Source organism: Lampetra fluviatilis, chromosome 4, assembly GCF_964198595.1.
Source record: "Lampetra fluviatilis chromosome 4, kcLamFluv1.1, whole genome shotgun sequence".
NCBI classification, from domain to species: Eukaryota; Metazoa; Chordata; class Hyperoartia; order Petromyzontiformes; family Petromyzontidae; genus Lampetra; species Lampetra fluviatilis.
Window position 1 is genome coordinate 11,883,402 of NC_136278.1, and position 17,267 is coordinate 11,900,668.

The window sequence follows — 17,267 nt, forward strand, 5'->3', positions numbered from 1 at the left end:
GCCGGCGTGAGTAGGTTAAACTTTGAGTTTTATAAGAGCACCACGGGGTGACCAGCCCCTCCCCACCCAGCCCCACCCCTCCCACACCCCACCCAGCCCCTCCCCACCCTCCCCACCGCCTCCTCTCCACCCAGCCCCACCCCTCCCATTTTTGGGTGCACGACGGACGGACACAATAATCCCCTGTGGGCTGGTGGAACCAGGTGGTTCCTACCAGTATTAATCCCGGTCATGACTGCCAGAAACCAAGCCAATGCCCCCGCCGCTGTCAACCCAGCAGTATAAATGGGTAACAATCGCAGCGAGTCGATCGGCCGGTCGTGTGCGGTCTGGTAAAGTGTTGGGTAATCCCACCGCTTCGAAGACGCCTGGATAGCGTGGAAGGAGAGGCCTAGTACCCTCTGCAGGGACTGTCTATAGCTGCTTCTGGAGGCCCTTCAGCCATTCTCTCGATTGAAAACTGTTATTGTGTTTAAGTTTGTTGTCCTTCCTCCCGAGCAGCTCCGTTTAGCACGGTTGGCTACGTACGGTGTGAAAGAAATTCAACACACTACACTTTTTGGTATTTTACCAGGTAAGAGGGCCCACTGAGCTATACAGCTCCTTTTCAGAAGCGGCCTGGCCACCACTTCAACTTGAGACCTCCCCCCCCCTCCCGAACGACCCCCCCCCACCGCGCCGCACACCCCCCACCCCATCCCCCCGCCCCATCTTGCACCTCCACGTACCGCTCGCCCCCGCCCCGCCCCCGGCACCCCGCACCTCCCCTGCCAACTGTTGCTAGGCGTGGCCACACCACACCAACAGGAGGGCCCAAACACGCGAATTGCAATGCCCACTACACAATATCAAAAACACACACTCGCGATCCAAAACTTACGCTTCGTATAACGGAAATTATTGTGATTATTATAAGACATGATTGCACAGTATGAAGTAATTTATTTTAAAAAACAGGATTAGTGAGAACCAGTGAAGGTAAATAATCATTTGTAAAATAAACCTTAGCAACCCATTGAAATCATTAACAGGCCATAATTGTATTTTAGTATGCATTATAGACGTAGCCAATGTTACATCTTAAATCGTGGGCTGGGTCAAGGCCATGTAATAGCCGAGAATCAAAATCAGACTCAACAGTTTGCAGACGCAACACACAACTCATCAGATATTATTTAACTATCCAATACGTGAAGATTGGCTGAACTTGCAAATCGCCCGATGATGCTGGATGTAATTACCAGCGAAACGTCGTACTCAGATTGTAAATGCTGTGGATTCACACCTGGGGGCTGAAGTAGTAACTATTTGTCGCTTTTTGTTAACGTGACAAATCCCTTCCTTGATTGGCTGTGTCGGGTGGCGGAGGGTTTCGACACATTTATACTTACGCGATATAACTCAAAAGCCTTCAATTTTGATTTAAAGCTTTCGTGACTGCAGGGATTTATATTCTTGGTTCTTTCGGTAAAGTCACGTAGAAGGGAAATGATAAAATACTAAAAATATAAAACAATAAAAAGAACCAAGAATATCAAAAGCCTGTATCATGAATTGGCTAAACTCTATGCATGAGTGCTGTGTGAATGTAAAATTATAATCCAAATCTATTAAAGTTACTAAAGACTGAAAACAATATAATGTGAAACTGGGACTGCATAAAACCAATTTAGAACAGCGTTTGCACGCTAAGTTAGTACCTCAGCCTCGTTTTATTAACCGAGTTGCCAGCCTTAGTTGAAATGTGCAGCATATTTATTAAGGTAAAATCTGTAAATGCATTGCTTATTATTATTTTCAGTGAAAAATGAATGCCATCGGAAAATCTACCTTTCCGATGGCGGGTTAATGCTTGCATGAGATTAATGAGTCACCACCACTGAGATCCTCAGGTCAAATCAATCAGCTTGTTGGGATTAGAGAGAATTTATCGTGCAGTGAGTTCAGAGTATTATCCTGCTAACCAATGACTGATCACACAAACATTCATCACGTGAAATTAGATTTTGTGCTTAATTCAGCTTAACCCAACTCTTGACAGCTGCAATAGCTGGAGAGAGTTTTGGAACAGTGCTCAACTGACGGTCAGAATGTTGTTAGAATTCCCGCTGGCGGACAATCATCCACATGGGGTCATAAAAAACAGGGCGAGATGTTAACTCCCTCGACTGGTATACATGAGATCGTCAGTTCAATCACGACGCTGACGCCTGCATATTTGGAGTTTGCATGTTCTCCCCATGGTCGCGTGGATTTTTCTCCGGTTTTCCCCTCCACATTCAGAATCGACGTGCGTTTAGAGAATTATAGGCTGCTACAAATGTCCATGCGACAAGCCACTTCATTGTGCTATCGTTTGTGGCCAGGTCGCTTTTGAAAACAAAAACTATACAGCTCAGTATGCCTTACCTGGTAAAATGTATATAATTTTAAAGATGATAGTGTTGTCTTCTTTGTTCTTTCGGTAAAGTCACGTAGAAGGGAAATAATGAAATAATAAAAATAAAACATCATAAAATACAATTCTCACGACGTTTCGGCCACAACGCAAGCAGCCTTCCTCAGGTGAAGAACAGGGCTGTCGGAAAGACAGTGTCTGAATGAGCACCACCATCTTGGCAGCGTATATTTAAGCTGGGTTAGAGCAAGAGAGAGCCTTGACAAAGGAATTTGCATATCAGAAGAATTTAGCATATTTATGGCAAATGCAAATATGGGATTAGTCACTACTTGTGGAATGTGTGGGGGGGGGGTCTCAAAGTCATATTATGCTCGTGTATTATGTAGGATTAGCAGTAATAAAGGGAGGAAGTAGAATTAGCTTGGTGGTGCTCATTCAGACGCTGTCTTTCCGACAGACCTGTTCTTCACCTGAGGACGGCTGCTTGCGTTGTGGCCGAAACGTCGTTAGAATTGTATTTTATTATGTATTATTTTATTATTTCCCTTCTACGTGACTTTACCGAAAGAACCAAGAAGATGAACCCCTGCAGTCACGAAAGCTTTAAATCGAAAAATGACAGTGTTGTGTCTGTTGGCACACGTACGTCTTCGATGTCGTCGTCGGGAGTGCCGGGCGTGCGGTCGGTGGCGTAGGAGAGGGAGGAGGCATCCGAGTCGATGGAGACCTCCTCATCATACCCAAAATATGTCTCCACAACCGGCCTCTAAACTCGCGGCAGGGCAGGGAGTCCAACGGGAGACAACAAGGTGCAGTGGCACGGCACATTAGCGCTCAATCAACGACAGACTCGCCTTGGGTTATGCAGAGGCCGAATGCAGAATTCACCAACAGCTGTGTGTGACCGAAGGATTGAACTCACCCGGGTGTCTTATTTACAACTCATCACTAATGGGGAGGGAAATTAGCGAAACAACCTAAAAATATCAATGGAGGAACGTCTGTGCACAGACTCACACAAATGAAGAAATGCAAACCACACGAACGGAGAAATATAAGCGAATCCCTGCTTGTATAATACCTCATTTCGTCATTACCCTATGTTTCTATTATGAACCGTCTTCAAATTGCTTTTCTTTGTAGTTTCGTACTCAGGTTTAAGATTTAACCAACTAAGTTTTTTCAACATTACACAAGATATACTTGAACCATAGCACGAAAAAAACCGAAACCTACTGCTTGGATTTGTGTTGCTGCCATCATATGAACACGTGTGGCAATGTCATCGCATACCTTGTGTGTGTGTGGTGATGCTTGCAGATCGGGTTTTGATTGAGTCGAACAAGTGTAGTGGTTCGCGCAATACGCTACGAACCCGGCGACACGGGCTCGATTCCCGCTCACGGCAAACACCGGCGACGATTATCTGACCCGTCCTGGGCCTCCTCTAGGTCGGCTCAGCCGCAAATGAGTACCTAGTGCGGTGTGTAAACGTCGCCACTTGGGAGACGGCCATCCACCCCCTCCTATGGCATGCCAGCCTTCATAGGTGCTCGCTAACAGCACTTGCCACAACAGTTTGTTAAAGCCTATACGGGGGATCTTTGTCTTTGTTTATTGGTGATGCTCGTAGATCGGGCTCTGATTGAATCGACCAAGGAGCAGTCACGGATGCCTGTTGGTGCACTTGACAACACAAAATGGGTCCATTTGCAATCACTCACGCAGGGCAAAATTGCTCATATCCGCCATTTAAACTTAACAATGTTATACATTCCAAGGGCGGTCCAATGTCCCTGAGAGAATGCGTTTATATAGTGCATATATGATATATACTAGGTAGATAATATTGTATAGCACAGGCTATAAGATCTTCCTGATGAGTAATACTGCCTTATATATATAAACAAAACATCAGTGGGATGGCAAAGGCCGTTTTCAGAGGAGAGATAAAGCAACCAGCCCACTGGGACTGACTTATGGTTCTAGAAGACAATTTACAATCCCGCAGCATTAAAACCACTCTTTGATTATTCTTGATTCTTTCGGTAAAGTCACGTAGAAGGGAAATAATAAAATAATATTAATATAAAACAATAAAAATTCTCACGACGTTTCGACTGCAACACAAGCAATCGTCATCAGGTGTGAAATCCACAGCAAGAAAATGTATATTATTTTATCATTTCCCTTCTACGTGACTTTACCGAAAGAACCAAGAATATGAATCCCTGCAGTCACGAAAGCTTTAAATCAAAATTCACTCTTTGATTCTTTCAGTAAAGTCACGTAGGTATAAATAAAATAACACAAAGCACGACGTTTCGATCGCAACACAAGCAATCCTCATCAGGTGGAACAATCAGAGCAAGAAAAGATGGACTACACATTTTTTCTTGCTGTGGTTTTCCCACCTGATGAGGATTGCTTGTGTTGCGATCGAAACGTCGTGATTTGTTTTATTTTATTTCTACCTACGTGAATTTACCGAAAGAACCGAAAGAACCAAAATAGTATGGATTCCTGCTGTCACGAAAGCTTCAAATCAAGATTAAAACCACTGTAGCATTATCCAACTACAAACTATTCAAAGTGTTTTTTTGAGCTCTCCCTGACTCGGTCCAAAATGGTGTTCATGATGAACGTGGCGCCACGTCTTCTCTCTCAGTGCCAGCACGTCACTGCTAGCACACGGTTTTATTTTAATGCGTTGTACCGGTGCAGTTCGATACGTTCCATCAAAATAACGAGACATGTATGTACGCTTGTTGAACTTCTTTCGCACCATACATAGCCAACCGTGCTAATCGGAGGTGCGACATCCCAATGTTGGACTCTTCTAAAACAGAGCTAAATGTCTCAGTGAGGCTTTCCTGGATAAATGAATTCGAAAAATAAATAAAAGTGAATTCTAATTTTCCAGGCTAAACATTTTTTCCCGAATTCAATTTCACCGGAAAGTTGTGGCCTGTAACACCAATGCCACTGAGTAGTTTTCATTGGCGTCATTGGAGGGGAGAAAAAACCCATCTGAAAAATGCCGTGGAAACCATAATTTAGTCCTGGCACTGGTTTAACACTGGATTTGCCTAAGTGAGACTGTGGCAGAGTGATAGCGAACATCTTAACACCTGTTTTATTGCCAGAAAGGGTAACATCTATTCTTATGTTTCATTATTTTTGATACTGGCAAAAAGATCCCGTAGATATGCATACTGCTGCCAACACAGTATCACCGTTCTTATAATTACAACCCAGATCCCAAGTACATGCATGTCCCGTACTTCTCATTTAAATAACCTATCGGTACTTTTGAGGGACACTGCTTGACAGCGCAAACCGAGTGCGTAGTTTGCTTTGTCTGTGTTGACGGCCGTTCTAAAGTTCAAATACAAACGTGTGGTCCTTGGTGGATGTGCCCACACGATATGAAGCAAAAGAACAAAGCATTATCTTCACTAGACTGCTATATTTTAATATCGCTTGATAAGCTAAATAGTTGATCATGAACTATCCACAAATGGCTCATTCACCGAGATGTGATATTGGAACTAAATGAAAGTATTTTTTTGTTAGTCTGGATTTAAATATCATCATCAATAATATACAATTACATAATAAATTTCTGCATGATACAGAAATTCGCATATCCGATTCGCTGAGGACTGAGGCCCATATAGTCGGATATGTACAAAATTAACCCGTAAAAACAAAGTTTTTCACTATAAATCCTTTATATGCATGGCATCGGTTTTATTTTATTATTCATTTCTGTTTTTCTTGAGTAAGAGTTTCATTTTTATCACATTGGTATTTTAAATTAAATATTACATTTTTTCCCCCTAAAAAGTGGAAAATTTAGGAAAAAATTTTCACGAAAATAAATTGTCACGCACAACGAGTCTGTGTGCAAAATGTCAGCTCGATTGGATCACGGGAAGTGGGTTAAAAAACGACCGAACGATTTGCACGGTCGTAAGCATGCAAGCAAGCAAGGGAACTTAATATAAAGGATTTAAAAAAGTCAGCGATGTGAACGTACAGAGAAGATGACCGCTGCACAATGCACAGATGCTTCGCTGGGTGTGGGCTACTAATTGGTCTGAGGCTGATGCGTGATGGCCGAATATCCAGCATTGTGCTGGATACGCCGTTCAATTGAATTCTGAAAGGGCGAAGCAAATTTGCCACTCCTAAAATGTTGCATGCGTGTACAATTCCTCGCACAAATATATTCATAACCTGCTGCCACTGTGGTAAAGGTAAATGAATTTGGAAAACAATCTTGCACGATAAAAATTACACAGATTAACATATTTTTTTAACAAGAAAATCATATTAAACCTTAAATTTGTATATACACACACACAATATACATGCAGAATACACACACAATTACACAGATACACTGACACAAACACGTGTTATTGTTGTTCAATAACATTTCCTAACATGTCAAAATAGTAAAATATGTCCTTTGAAAAAAAAATTACAATTCTAGCCTCATATATAAATAATGTATTCGCCTTCTATCTGAATATATAATGTATATATAACACGTACATTATACATGTCACATATTCGCCTGCAGATGCGACTGCCTTGACCGTCCACCAGTGACACTGACGCAGCACAAAGCAGTCGTGTTATTGCCGCATACGCGGGGGTTAATTCGTTATTTTTGTCGTTGCAATTATACAAACGCGATTATTCACACCAACAGCACTGAGCAGACTCTCAAGGAAACCCTTCGGCGAGGTCATTCGCAAAGCAAACGCCGCAGCAGCAAACTTCATTCATCCGCGTATGCTCGACGAGTTAGGAGCCTCGCATGTCTATACGACAACAAACGTTCGGTCCCGAAGTTATTGCAAATTCGCACGAAATTAACGCGACAATGACGACCGCTGCAACGAGAGCGCGTGTCTCTGCGACAAAGCAACAGATCGTCCACTCAAAGCAACGAAAACAGCAGTGATGAATATATATGCGCGCGCATTAGAGGCGACAGGTGGTCTTTTACCGTCATGCTTGTATGTCATTTCCTGGCAGCCGGAAAAGTAGAGGCAAACGAGCGTGCACAGGGTGAGAAAGAAGGCAAAGTAAAGCGAAAGGGCAAAAATCTCCATTGTGCCCGCGACCGCCGAGCGAAGGCTCTCAAATCAAGATCCAAACTTCTCCTCTCTCTCCTCTCTCTCCTCTGTCTCCGATCTGGAAGCGGCTTGAGGCTCAGGTGAGGAACGTGACTGCGCTACGATCGCAAAAAGGCAAACGGAATTTTTTTTTTTTTACGCAAAGTGAGAGATGTTCCCACCCAGCTCGCGGGGAACGACACCAATGAGAGAGTGGTGAAGCGTGATGACACAGCGACGTCTCGTCGGGAAGGTGGGGTTGTTGGGTTTGGGATGATGGTAGGGGGGAGGGAAGCAATGTGGGGGGGGGGGGAGGTTTGCTGTTGAGTCGTGGGAGACGAGCGGATTATTGAGGGGGGGTGGGGTGCGCTCCGCGGCGTGCGAGCCGTGCAGTGGTTACACAACGAGCACCGTCGCACGCGGGGGCTGCCCACGTGCCCCTCGCGTGCATCACTGGGTTGTATGTTCAACTTCTTTCGCACCATATGTAGCCAACCGTGCTAATAATGATTGTATGTTCAACTTCTTTCGCACCATACGTATCCAACCGTGCTAATTATGATTGTATGTTCAACTTCGTTCCCACCATACGTATACGAGCGTGCTAATGATAATTGTATGTTGAACTTCGTTCTCACCATACGTATCCAACCGTGCCAATGATGATTGTATGTCTGTATGTATGTCGAACTTCTTTTGCACCGTAGGTAGCCAACAGTGCTAAGGATGATTGTATGTTTGTATGTATATATATTGAACTCTACACGCCGTGCTAGACCGGGACCAATATCATCGTGAAGTCGCACACGCCGTTAGGCAGCACTAAAGAAGAAGAAGATATTGAACTTCTTTTGTACCGTACGTCGCCAACCGTGCTAATCGGAGGTGCGGGGGAAGGACAACAAACTAAACACAAAAAACAAGTTCTAAGGAGATGCGTTTTCAATCTTGATGATAAGAAAAATTGCATAGCTCCCGTGGAATCGGAATAAACAGCATTCCAGACGGCCGCAGAAGCGCATCTGAAAGCATGTGATGCGGTGAACGTCTTTTTCCGATAGCGAACCAAAAGCCATTTAAAGCATCTGTGCCATAGGAGACATCAAAATGTGCATGCTGACAGCCACATTTTACAGCACGAAGACAAATATCGCTTACTAACTCTTGTTTTGGTCAAAACTGGACGGGCGTTTCCCCATCGTGAAGTTAAACCCAGAAAATGTGATACTGCTTTGGAAGTGGTGCACAAGCACAAATAGCAAAACACTCAACACGTTTGTGAATGTAATAATAAATCGGTGATGTTCTGGGCAATGATCCTTCTTCCTCCCTCTGCTATGAAGAAGGGCCATTGCCCGAAACGTCGCCTATTTTATATGTTTTTCCTCCTTAGGGCGATGTTATTGATGAATTTGTTGAGTTTTCGTTATGTTCATTTTGATTTTCATGTCATGCACATTATTATCATATTAAACAAATATGCAATTAAATCAACATCTGAACTGAGCTCAAACAAAACGAGCTCGACTTGATGACAGTAATGAAACATTATATTATATTATATCGTATTAATGAATCACACTTCATCCAGAACAAATCGGACAAGATGCACAAATATATCTCCTGCGATTTTCCATCAGGGGTGGGGGCACTTGACTCATGAGCGCTGTGGTAACAAGGACATCATTCCCCCAAAGCATCTAAATCCATGGCGACCAATTGCCGTGAGACCACCAGCAATAGCTAACACGGCAGAGGCGCACTTGGGATTGGATTTCAAAGGGTCCGCGAATTCGGTCAGTGATTGTTCTCAGCAGCGCGAACTGAAGTGCAGCACAAAAGTCCACGCCGTTTGGAGAACGGGCAAGACGGACATCGAGTGTGTGATCATCATTTACTTGAGGAGGCCAGTCCAAGTTAGAGGATTTTTGGTTTTTATCCTGGTAGGATTGAAATAAAAACCATCAACACAACACACGCATAGGCATAACGAGGCAGTATCTTCTTGGTTCTTTCGGTAAAGTCACGTAGAAGGGAAGTAATAAAATAATGAAAATTAAACATAATAAAATAATTCTCACGACGTTTCGGCTACAACGCAAGCAGCCGTCTTCAGGTGAAGAATGAGACACTGCCAAGCTTGGAGCTTATATATTTAAGGCGCTCTTCTTCCACATCCAACCCAGCTTATATATAACCTCCAAGCTTGGCAGTGTCTCATTCTTCACCTGAAGACGGCTGCTTGCGTTGTAGCCGAAACGTCGTGAGAATTATTTTATTATGTTTTATTTTTATTATTTTATTACTTCCCTTCTACGTGACTTTACCGAAAGAATCAAGAAGATGAATCCCTGCAGTCACGAAAGCTTTAAATCGAAATTTAACGAGGGACTATTAAACCCTCACCGATACTGTGCCAATTCCTCTCCTCGTGGAAGTCCCATGGTGTGAACATAGACTGCTCAATGAGCCCCAAGCACAATTGAGATCTTAATTTTTAGAACTTTCGTGACTGCAGGAATTATTATTTGGTTCTTTCGGTTAAGTCACGTCTAAAGATAAAATAATAAATTAAATTAAATAATAGAATGATATTTTAAATAAATTAAATAATAGAATTATTCACAATTGAGATGGTGGAGAAGAGACCGGCAGCATTGGATACACAATTCCACTGATACACCATGTCTGGTATCAGTCTCAGATCTCTGGGATTTCTATGCAACCCTAAAGGCCAGACTAACTATTAAACAAAACACACACACAGAGAAGCAGATCCCTTGTTCAGATGTTCATCCGATGTGACAAGGTATGTTACGAGGCACCTGCTGATGGCTGTAACATGCATGAGGAGGTCGACTGACCAGTATCATCCCCAGCGCTGCGCCAGGCACCTTCCTTGAGGTTGAAATCGCCTGGGAGAGGCCCTGGCCAGGTTTAGATACCAAATGCCACGAATGCGATGCACAATCGGCAATCCAACATGAATGATATTGCAATTCACTATTCACTACATCAACGAGGATTTGTAACGCGAGGGAGCATTTTGAAACCACGACAGTCAATTTGGGTCAGCCACAAAATCAAGCACTGCATCAACCCAAACCAGGTTTATAAAACGCCCGGGTTATATACAGTATGTGAACACCATTATAATGATTCACATGCCTTTTCGTTTGCACTGTCGGGACTCGCATTTAGAACGTGCGTTAGAAACTCTAGAAACGCACGTTCTAAATGCGTTCTAACGCACGCGCGTTCCTAACGCACGTTCTCGAAACACTACCGTATTACAGCGATAACTGCAGCGTCCCTAGCAGCATCGGTGGAGGTGCCCGTGTGATTTCATTAACGGACAACCACAACTGGGCAATTGTTCATCCACGCTTTGCTACCGCTCAGCGTGGATGAACAGACCTCAGGTGGTGTTGGAGGATGGCTGCTTGAGTGCATCAAGAGCCCATTGTCAGAATGCTCAGCCAAACACCACTGATATCCTTGGTCCAAATCCCAGACTTTCACCTGAGAAAAAAACATTTTAAAAAAACATCTATTGCGAGTACAGCATTCCCTCGTTATTCGTGAGGGATACGTTGCGGAGATGCTCGTGAACAGTGAATTTCGGAGATAATTATATTAGCCTATGAAAACCTATCGTTTTAATGAATAACCTTAAATAAAACACGTAAAATAAGCTATTAAATATACAAAATTGTAATAGCACGTAAAAAAAATGTGGTAATAATAAACATAAAGTAAATAAGAATAGATATAAAATTATTCAATGATTGTTAATACATTTAATTACCTTAAATTATGCTACGCATCATCACTTTATCTCATCACTTTCTCGCATCACATTTTTTCTCATCACTTTATATCGCATCACTTTCTTTTTCTCTCTCTCTCTCGATACAGCAGTCGTGCAGTTCCAGATGTGATTCGCGGATTACCAGCATCGCGATTAACTAGGGGTCGCTGCTGTACAATTGTCCGAAAAATAGACTGCTAAAAAAGTTAAATTTTGACTTAAAATTTCCGTGACTGCAGGAATTCATATTCTATGGTTATTTCGGTAAAGTCGCGTGGATAGAAAAAATAATAATTATAAAAAATATCACGACGCTTCGATCGCAACACAAGCAATCGTCTCCTGATGACGATTGCTTGTGTTTTGCGATCGAAACGTCGTGATATTTGTATTCTTTTTTATTCACTTTATTTTATTATTTCATTGTTATTATTTTTTATATCTACGTGACTTCACCGAAAGAACCATAGAAGATGCTAAAAGGTTGATTTTGTACTTAACTTGGCGAAGCTGAACTCTGAGCAAGCTCGCAAGAATAACTCAACTGGACACCGCTGCGTGGGGACTCGCGGCTGTGGCGCTGTGCGTCTCTCTCTCTCGTGTTTGTATCAGGATGTGTTGTTCGGCACCACGTCCGCTGTTCTCATCCGTGTCCTCAGTTTCTGAAGAAACTCCCAGGATGTTGGGGGTGGGGTGCGAAACATCGGACGTTGTGCCGAACAACGCGCGGTACGACCCGGAAAATTCATGGGAGAGCTACGCAAATGGGCAATTTCAACCGCTTGTACGATACGTACGGTGCAGTGTCATAAGTATGAAGAATCGCAAGAAGATTACTACCTTTTTCACTGTAACCGCCATCGTAATCGGCATACTGCAGCCAGCAAGTGACAAGTCTCCAGATGCTTGAAATAAAACCTCTTCTGTTACTCCCACGGCCAGCTTAGCGCCACTCTGTGAACGTTGTTATCACCTGGCTATGGAGTGCCTTTCAAAGCCATGACAGCCGATTCTAAACCCCACTGTCACTCGTCCACACAATGCCGCTCGTACACACAACGTCGTTTGTACACACACATACACTTCAGCGAAAAACTCTTGTCACGGTAGAAATCCTCCGGAGCAATCCACAGGACGCCGGTTTGACCTTCTGGCGTTGGCGGCAGTTGGAACACATTTCTGAAATCCCCACCACCACTGTCCACCCAGCAGCATTAATAGGTGCAGCGCAGTGAGTGGATCAGCACGTTGTGTGTGGTGGGGGTAAAGTGTGGATTATGGGTACCATCACCTCTTCCAAGACGTCTAGCTGGCTAGCATGGAAAAGTAGGCCAAATACTCTCGAGAAGGGCTCCGTAGAGGGCCTTCTGGTGGAGGTCATTGTGCCAGTGGCGGATTGAGAACATAATTTGCGCCACGGTGGCGAGATGTTAACTACCTCGCCTGGTATACAGGAGGTCGTGGGTTCGATCCCGACTCTGACGTCTGTATATTTGGAGTTTGCATGTTCGCATGGTCGCGTGGATTTTTCTCCGGGTCCTATGGTTTTTCCCTCCACATTTAAAAACGTGCGTTTAGAGTATTCGGCTGCTATACAATTCCACGTGATAAGCCACTTCGTTGGGTGATCATTTGTAGCCAGGTCGCTTCTGAACAAGAGCTGTCTAGTTCGGTGGGCCTTACCTGGTAAAATAAAAAATAGTTTCGTTTTTAGTTTAGTACATTTTCACACACACAAGATCTCATGTGTATAACCATCACACTCTTTTGAGCATATAATGAATACTCATAGCTTCATGTTCTATTCCCATCAATATTTAAAAACCAGACTGACCCTGTCCGCAAACTGGACAAGTGGGCTCAGCCCAGATTCCGTTGCAGCCTGACCAGGCCAAGCGAGCTGTAATTATTCAGTCCACACGGCGCACTCGAGCTCATAATCACGAACGAAACGTCGCACACAAATTGTAAATGTTTTGGGTGTACTCTCCAACACACTGGTGTGTGTGCTGAAGTAGTTAATAATTAGCACGTTTTATTGAAGTGACACCCCCTACTAAATGGCTGTGTTGGGTGGTGGCGGTTTAACGACGTATTTATATTTACGCAAAACCCTTTATTGTGGATAATATTGGTCGCGAAAGCCTACGTGTTAAATTGAGTAGCTTACTTAGTCCGCTTTTAGCCAAACCTTCCTCGGAACCTCTCGTCGTGTCACGGGGTCGACATGGAGGAGACGAGTGTCGTTGATGGTGCCTACCAAATCAGGTCAACGTCAGGGCCACGTTATTATTTATATAAAAACACAGATGTAATAGTCGTTAGCATAGTAATGTATAAAACAATCCATGCGTGTGTTAGGCCTTGTTTAAACAAAATTATGATGATGATTGCTTCCATCTGGCCGTGGAGGGAAGGTAGTGAGAGAGGCGGGGCGGCTGCGAGGATGGGGGGGGGGGGCAGGAGCCGCGCGTTGGGACGTCAGGACATCGGTGAAAAAGAGCTTCTTAGCTCATCGGATTTCCCAAAGATAAATAAAGATTCTGATTAACAATTACGGACCCAAGCTCTGCCATCCGTTCCAGGAATGTCCCAAGCATGACTTGAGTCTAGTTTCTACTTGTCATGCTAACGAAGTATTAAACATACGGATCGGTTTTTTTTCAGGTGGTTGAATAGGACCTTTTAGTTACCGTTTGATGGAAGAAAAAAAACTAGATAGTTAAAGGGCTTGGCTTGTAGCTGGGGCAGAGCTGGAAATCGTCAAGCTAATTATTGTTCTAGGCATAAATCAACGTAAAGTGAACCGTTGGGTGGTTGCTCCTTCTCCGTTGCTGCCCTCCCCTGTTTAGAATCCCCTCCTCCTGATTGTCCACACTGCAGATTCCCTCTGACTCGTCGTTACGTCCAGACTCGTGACCTCCCTTCTCCCCTCTCCCCTCTGATGACTCGCTATACATTGACGAGCTATTGACCAGTTCTCCCACCTCTCTATCCTTACTAAACTTTTTTTATTTATTTGACCAGGTAAGGCCCACTGAGCTGTATAATTCTTTTTCAGAAGCCACCTGGTCACAAATGATAGCTTAACGAAGTGGCTCATCACGTGTAAATGTATAGTATCAGCCAAATACTCTAAACACGTGATGTTGATTCTAAATCTTTCTACACCTCCATCCAAATCATCACTCCTGCCTGTTCCCCCTGGTTGCTTCATACAACTGTAGTGTTGTGAAATACGTGGTGCACACTGGCAACCGAGGATAAGCACGTGCGCGTGTACAACACGTGTTGCACGGGCAAACCCCCACCTAATTTGGGAGAGAAGCTGGTGCAGACCAGGTCGGCCCGGGGTTGCACGCTGACACCGGAGGTGTTGCCAGGGAGCCGTGCGATAAGGGGTGATTGATGGCCTGACAGACAACAGCCCGTCTGGCCCTAAAGAGGCACAAGGGATATAAGGACGGGCGTGAGAGCGGAGCGAGAGTTCGTGTTGCTGGGGACAAGAGAGAGAAGACGTCTCACCGCTGCCGCTCAGATCGGGAACGGACCTCTGCGTGAGCGCTGCTGAGTGCGAGCCTCTGCGTGAGAGCTCCTGTGTGACAAGTCTTGCGTGTGGAGCTGCCGAGAGCGAGAACTGCTGTGTGCAGGTTAGCGAAGTGTAACGTAGATAAGAGTGGGAATTGGTTAACAGAAGTGACCGTATAGACAGTGATAGCAGTGCCTTCAAGTGGTGCAAGAATAGGCTAATAAAGTGTAAGCAGGTGACCTGTTACAACGTGTTAGTCTAAGTGATTTTACAAGACACTACACAACTATTGATACACAACGTTGCAGGATTTTGTTCATCACGAGGGTGTTTGAAATGGCATGTGTGACGATGTCAAATCTGCCCAAGTAGATTTTTTTTGTTTTAATTACGGGTTGTGACATGAAATAAAATTTAAATCGGGTCGCAGGGTTCATAGCGCATTGCACTAACCTCTCTGCCACCACTCCAACCCTACTTATTTAGGTGCATTTATTTATTTGTCTGTATGTACTACGTATGCTATGTTTATACGGTTGTCTTGTAACGCTATTGTACTTAGATGCTTGATACATGCAAATTATTGCAATTATTGTTTGATATACCTCATTATGGCAATTAATAGGATCTCCTTATGGGAGAAAGTAAATCAATATAAATAATTCATTTATGACACTTATTCATATAAATCCAGACTATACTAGAAAAGTAGATTAACTACTGTACAGTATTCCATATTTCTTTGCAGTAATTGTGTGTATGGAAAAAAATTCATAGACACTTGTTCCAATTCTATATAGCTGTCATATATATACAAGACCATATAATTTACCAAGACAATTAGCTGACTCGTTTAGAAGGATGCTGTGGGGGTGTTAACGTCCTGTGTGCGATGGACAGTGTACCTTCAGTGGCTGACAACCAACAGGCAGCTGTGAAATTCAAAACGGTGGGATCCCATCCCTGACTCCTGCTACAAGCGCTTTAAACACACGGCTACCTAGGGTCTCTCCATCCGAGCTGGCGTGTGTAATGAGGTCCCTAAGGAGGGAGGCACTGAAGGTCAGACAAGCCGGAGCTTGTTGACGAAAAACACAAGACTGGTGGAAAGCCAAGAACAAAGAAATCCACAGAAACACTGATGTTCCAGACTTTGGAGAATGAAAAATGAAACAATAAGAGGCAAAGAAGCCTTGCAGGCCCGGCTTGGAATGGTTCTCTTTGCTACTCTTAGAATTCTTAATAGGTTACCATCGCGACTTTGGAATGTTTCCTGGATTGAGGTGGCTGGGGGCGAAAATAACGTTAGACCACTTCTTCTTTTCGTTTCCTACAGTTAACGTAGATGCAGAGCAACATCTACAATTTCACATGCAGGTGGTCAAGCCAGATAACTGCGTCAGGAGTAGTGGAGTGTTTCGCTGTAATGTCTCCGTCGTATTTGTGGATTGGGCATTGCGTCATTATATGTTGTACGGTGTGTTCTGGATGACCACAGTAGCACGCTGGAGAGTTTTAAATTTTCCATTTGTGCATCCACATCTGCCATGGTTTGTGCAGTGGACGCGGTTTAGGGTGAATCATGAGCCTCTTGAACCACTAAATCAGCACCGCTGAAAACTGGGTTCAAATTTAAAACTATAATCCAAACTATAAACTATTCGTATTTTACCAGGTAAGGCCCACTGAGCTATATCGCTCTTTTTCAGAAGTGACCTGGCCAAAAATGATAGCTCAACGAAGTGGCCTATCACGTGGAAATGTATCACAGCCACATATTCTAAACGCATGTTTCTAAATGTGGAGGGGAAAACCTGGAGGACCCGGAGAAACTTCCACGTGACCACGGGGAGAGAGACACGCAAACTCCAAACATACAGGCATCAAGGTCGGGATCGAACCCACGACCTCCTCTATATCAGGTGAGGTAGTTAACATCTCGCCCGCGAGAAGCTACCGATGATTATTCCACTTGGTCTCAAGTATACTATAAAAATGTGGTTAATCTCTTGGTTTTGGCATTTTCCAGCTCTGTGAATTTTAAATGTGAGTTTGATTGGCATGCGGTAAACACTCTCTGCAATGTGGATGAAGAGACCTATTTTAATAATTTGATTAGTTTCCATCGTTTGGTCGTCATTCTTCCAGACAAGGTGGTGTACTCCTTGCTGCAAGAGTTCCACGTGGAAATATGTTCATCTCGCAACAAGATGTTGATAGCCCAATTAGCATATAATGGGGAGGTAAAAAAAGTAATTTACACTGAATTCTACAAATACTGAATGTCTTTGTTTTAAAAATACTGTTCTTCTAACGTATTCCGTGATGTTTAAATTTGCATTATTCATTAAATTATGCGAGCACACTGCGTGTTTGCGATCAAAGGACGAGGTT

General features: G+C 43.7%; 1 protein-coding gene across 13 annotated transcripts in view; it reads right to left on the reverse strand.

The window, feature by feature from the left end:
• The window catches only part of LOC144931570 (janus kinase and microtubule-interacting protein 3-like), a 264,070-nt gene that overhangs the window by 88,927 nt on the left and 157,876 nt on the right, over positions 1-17,267 (reverse strand). For all 13 annotated transcript variants that reach the window (XM_078855561.1, XM_078855558.1, XM_078855556.1 and 10 more), the window contains one exon: positions 3,048-3,167. In XM_078855561.1, the coding sequence (XP_078711687.1) occupies positions 3,048-3,167 (120 nt within the window). The remainder of the gene's footprint in view (positions 1-3,047; positions 3,168-17,267) is intronic.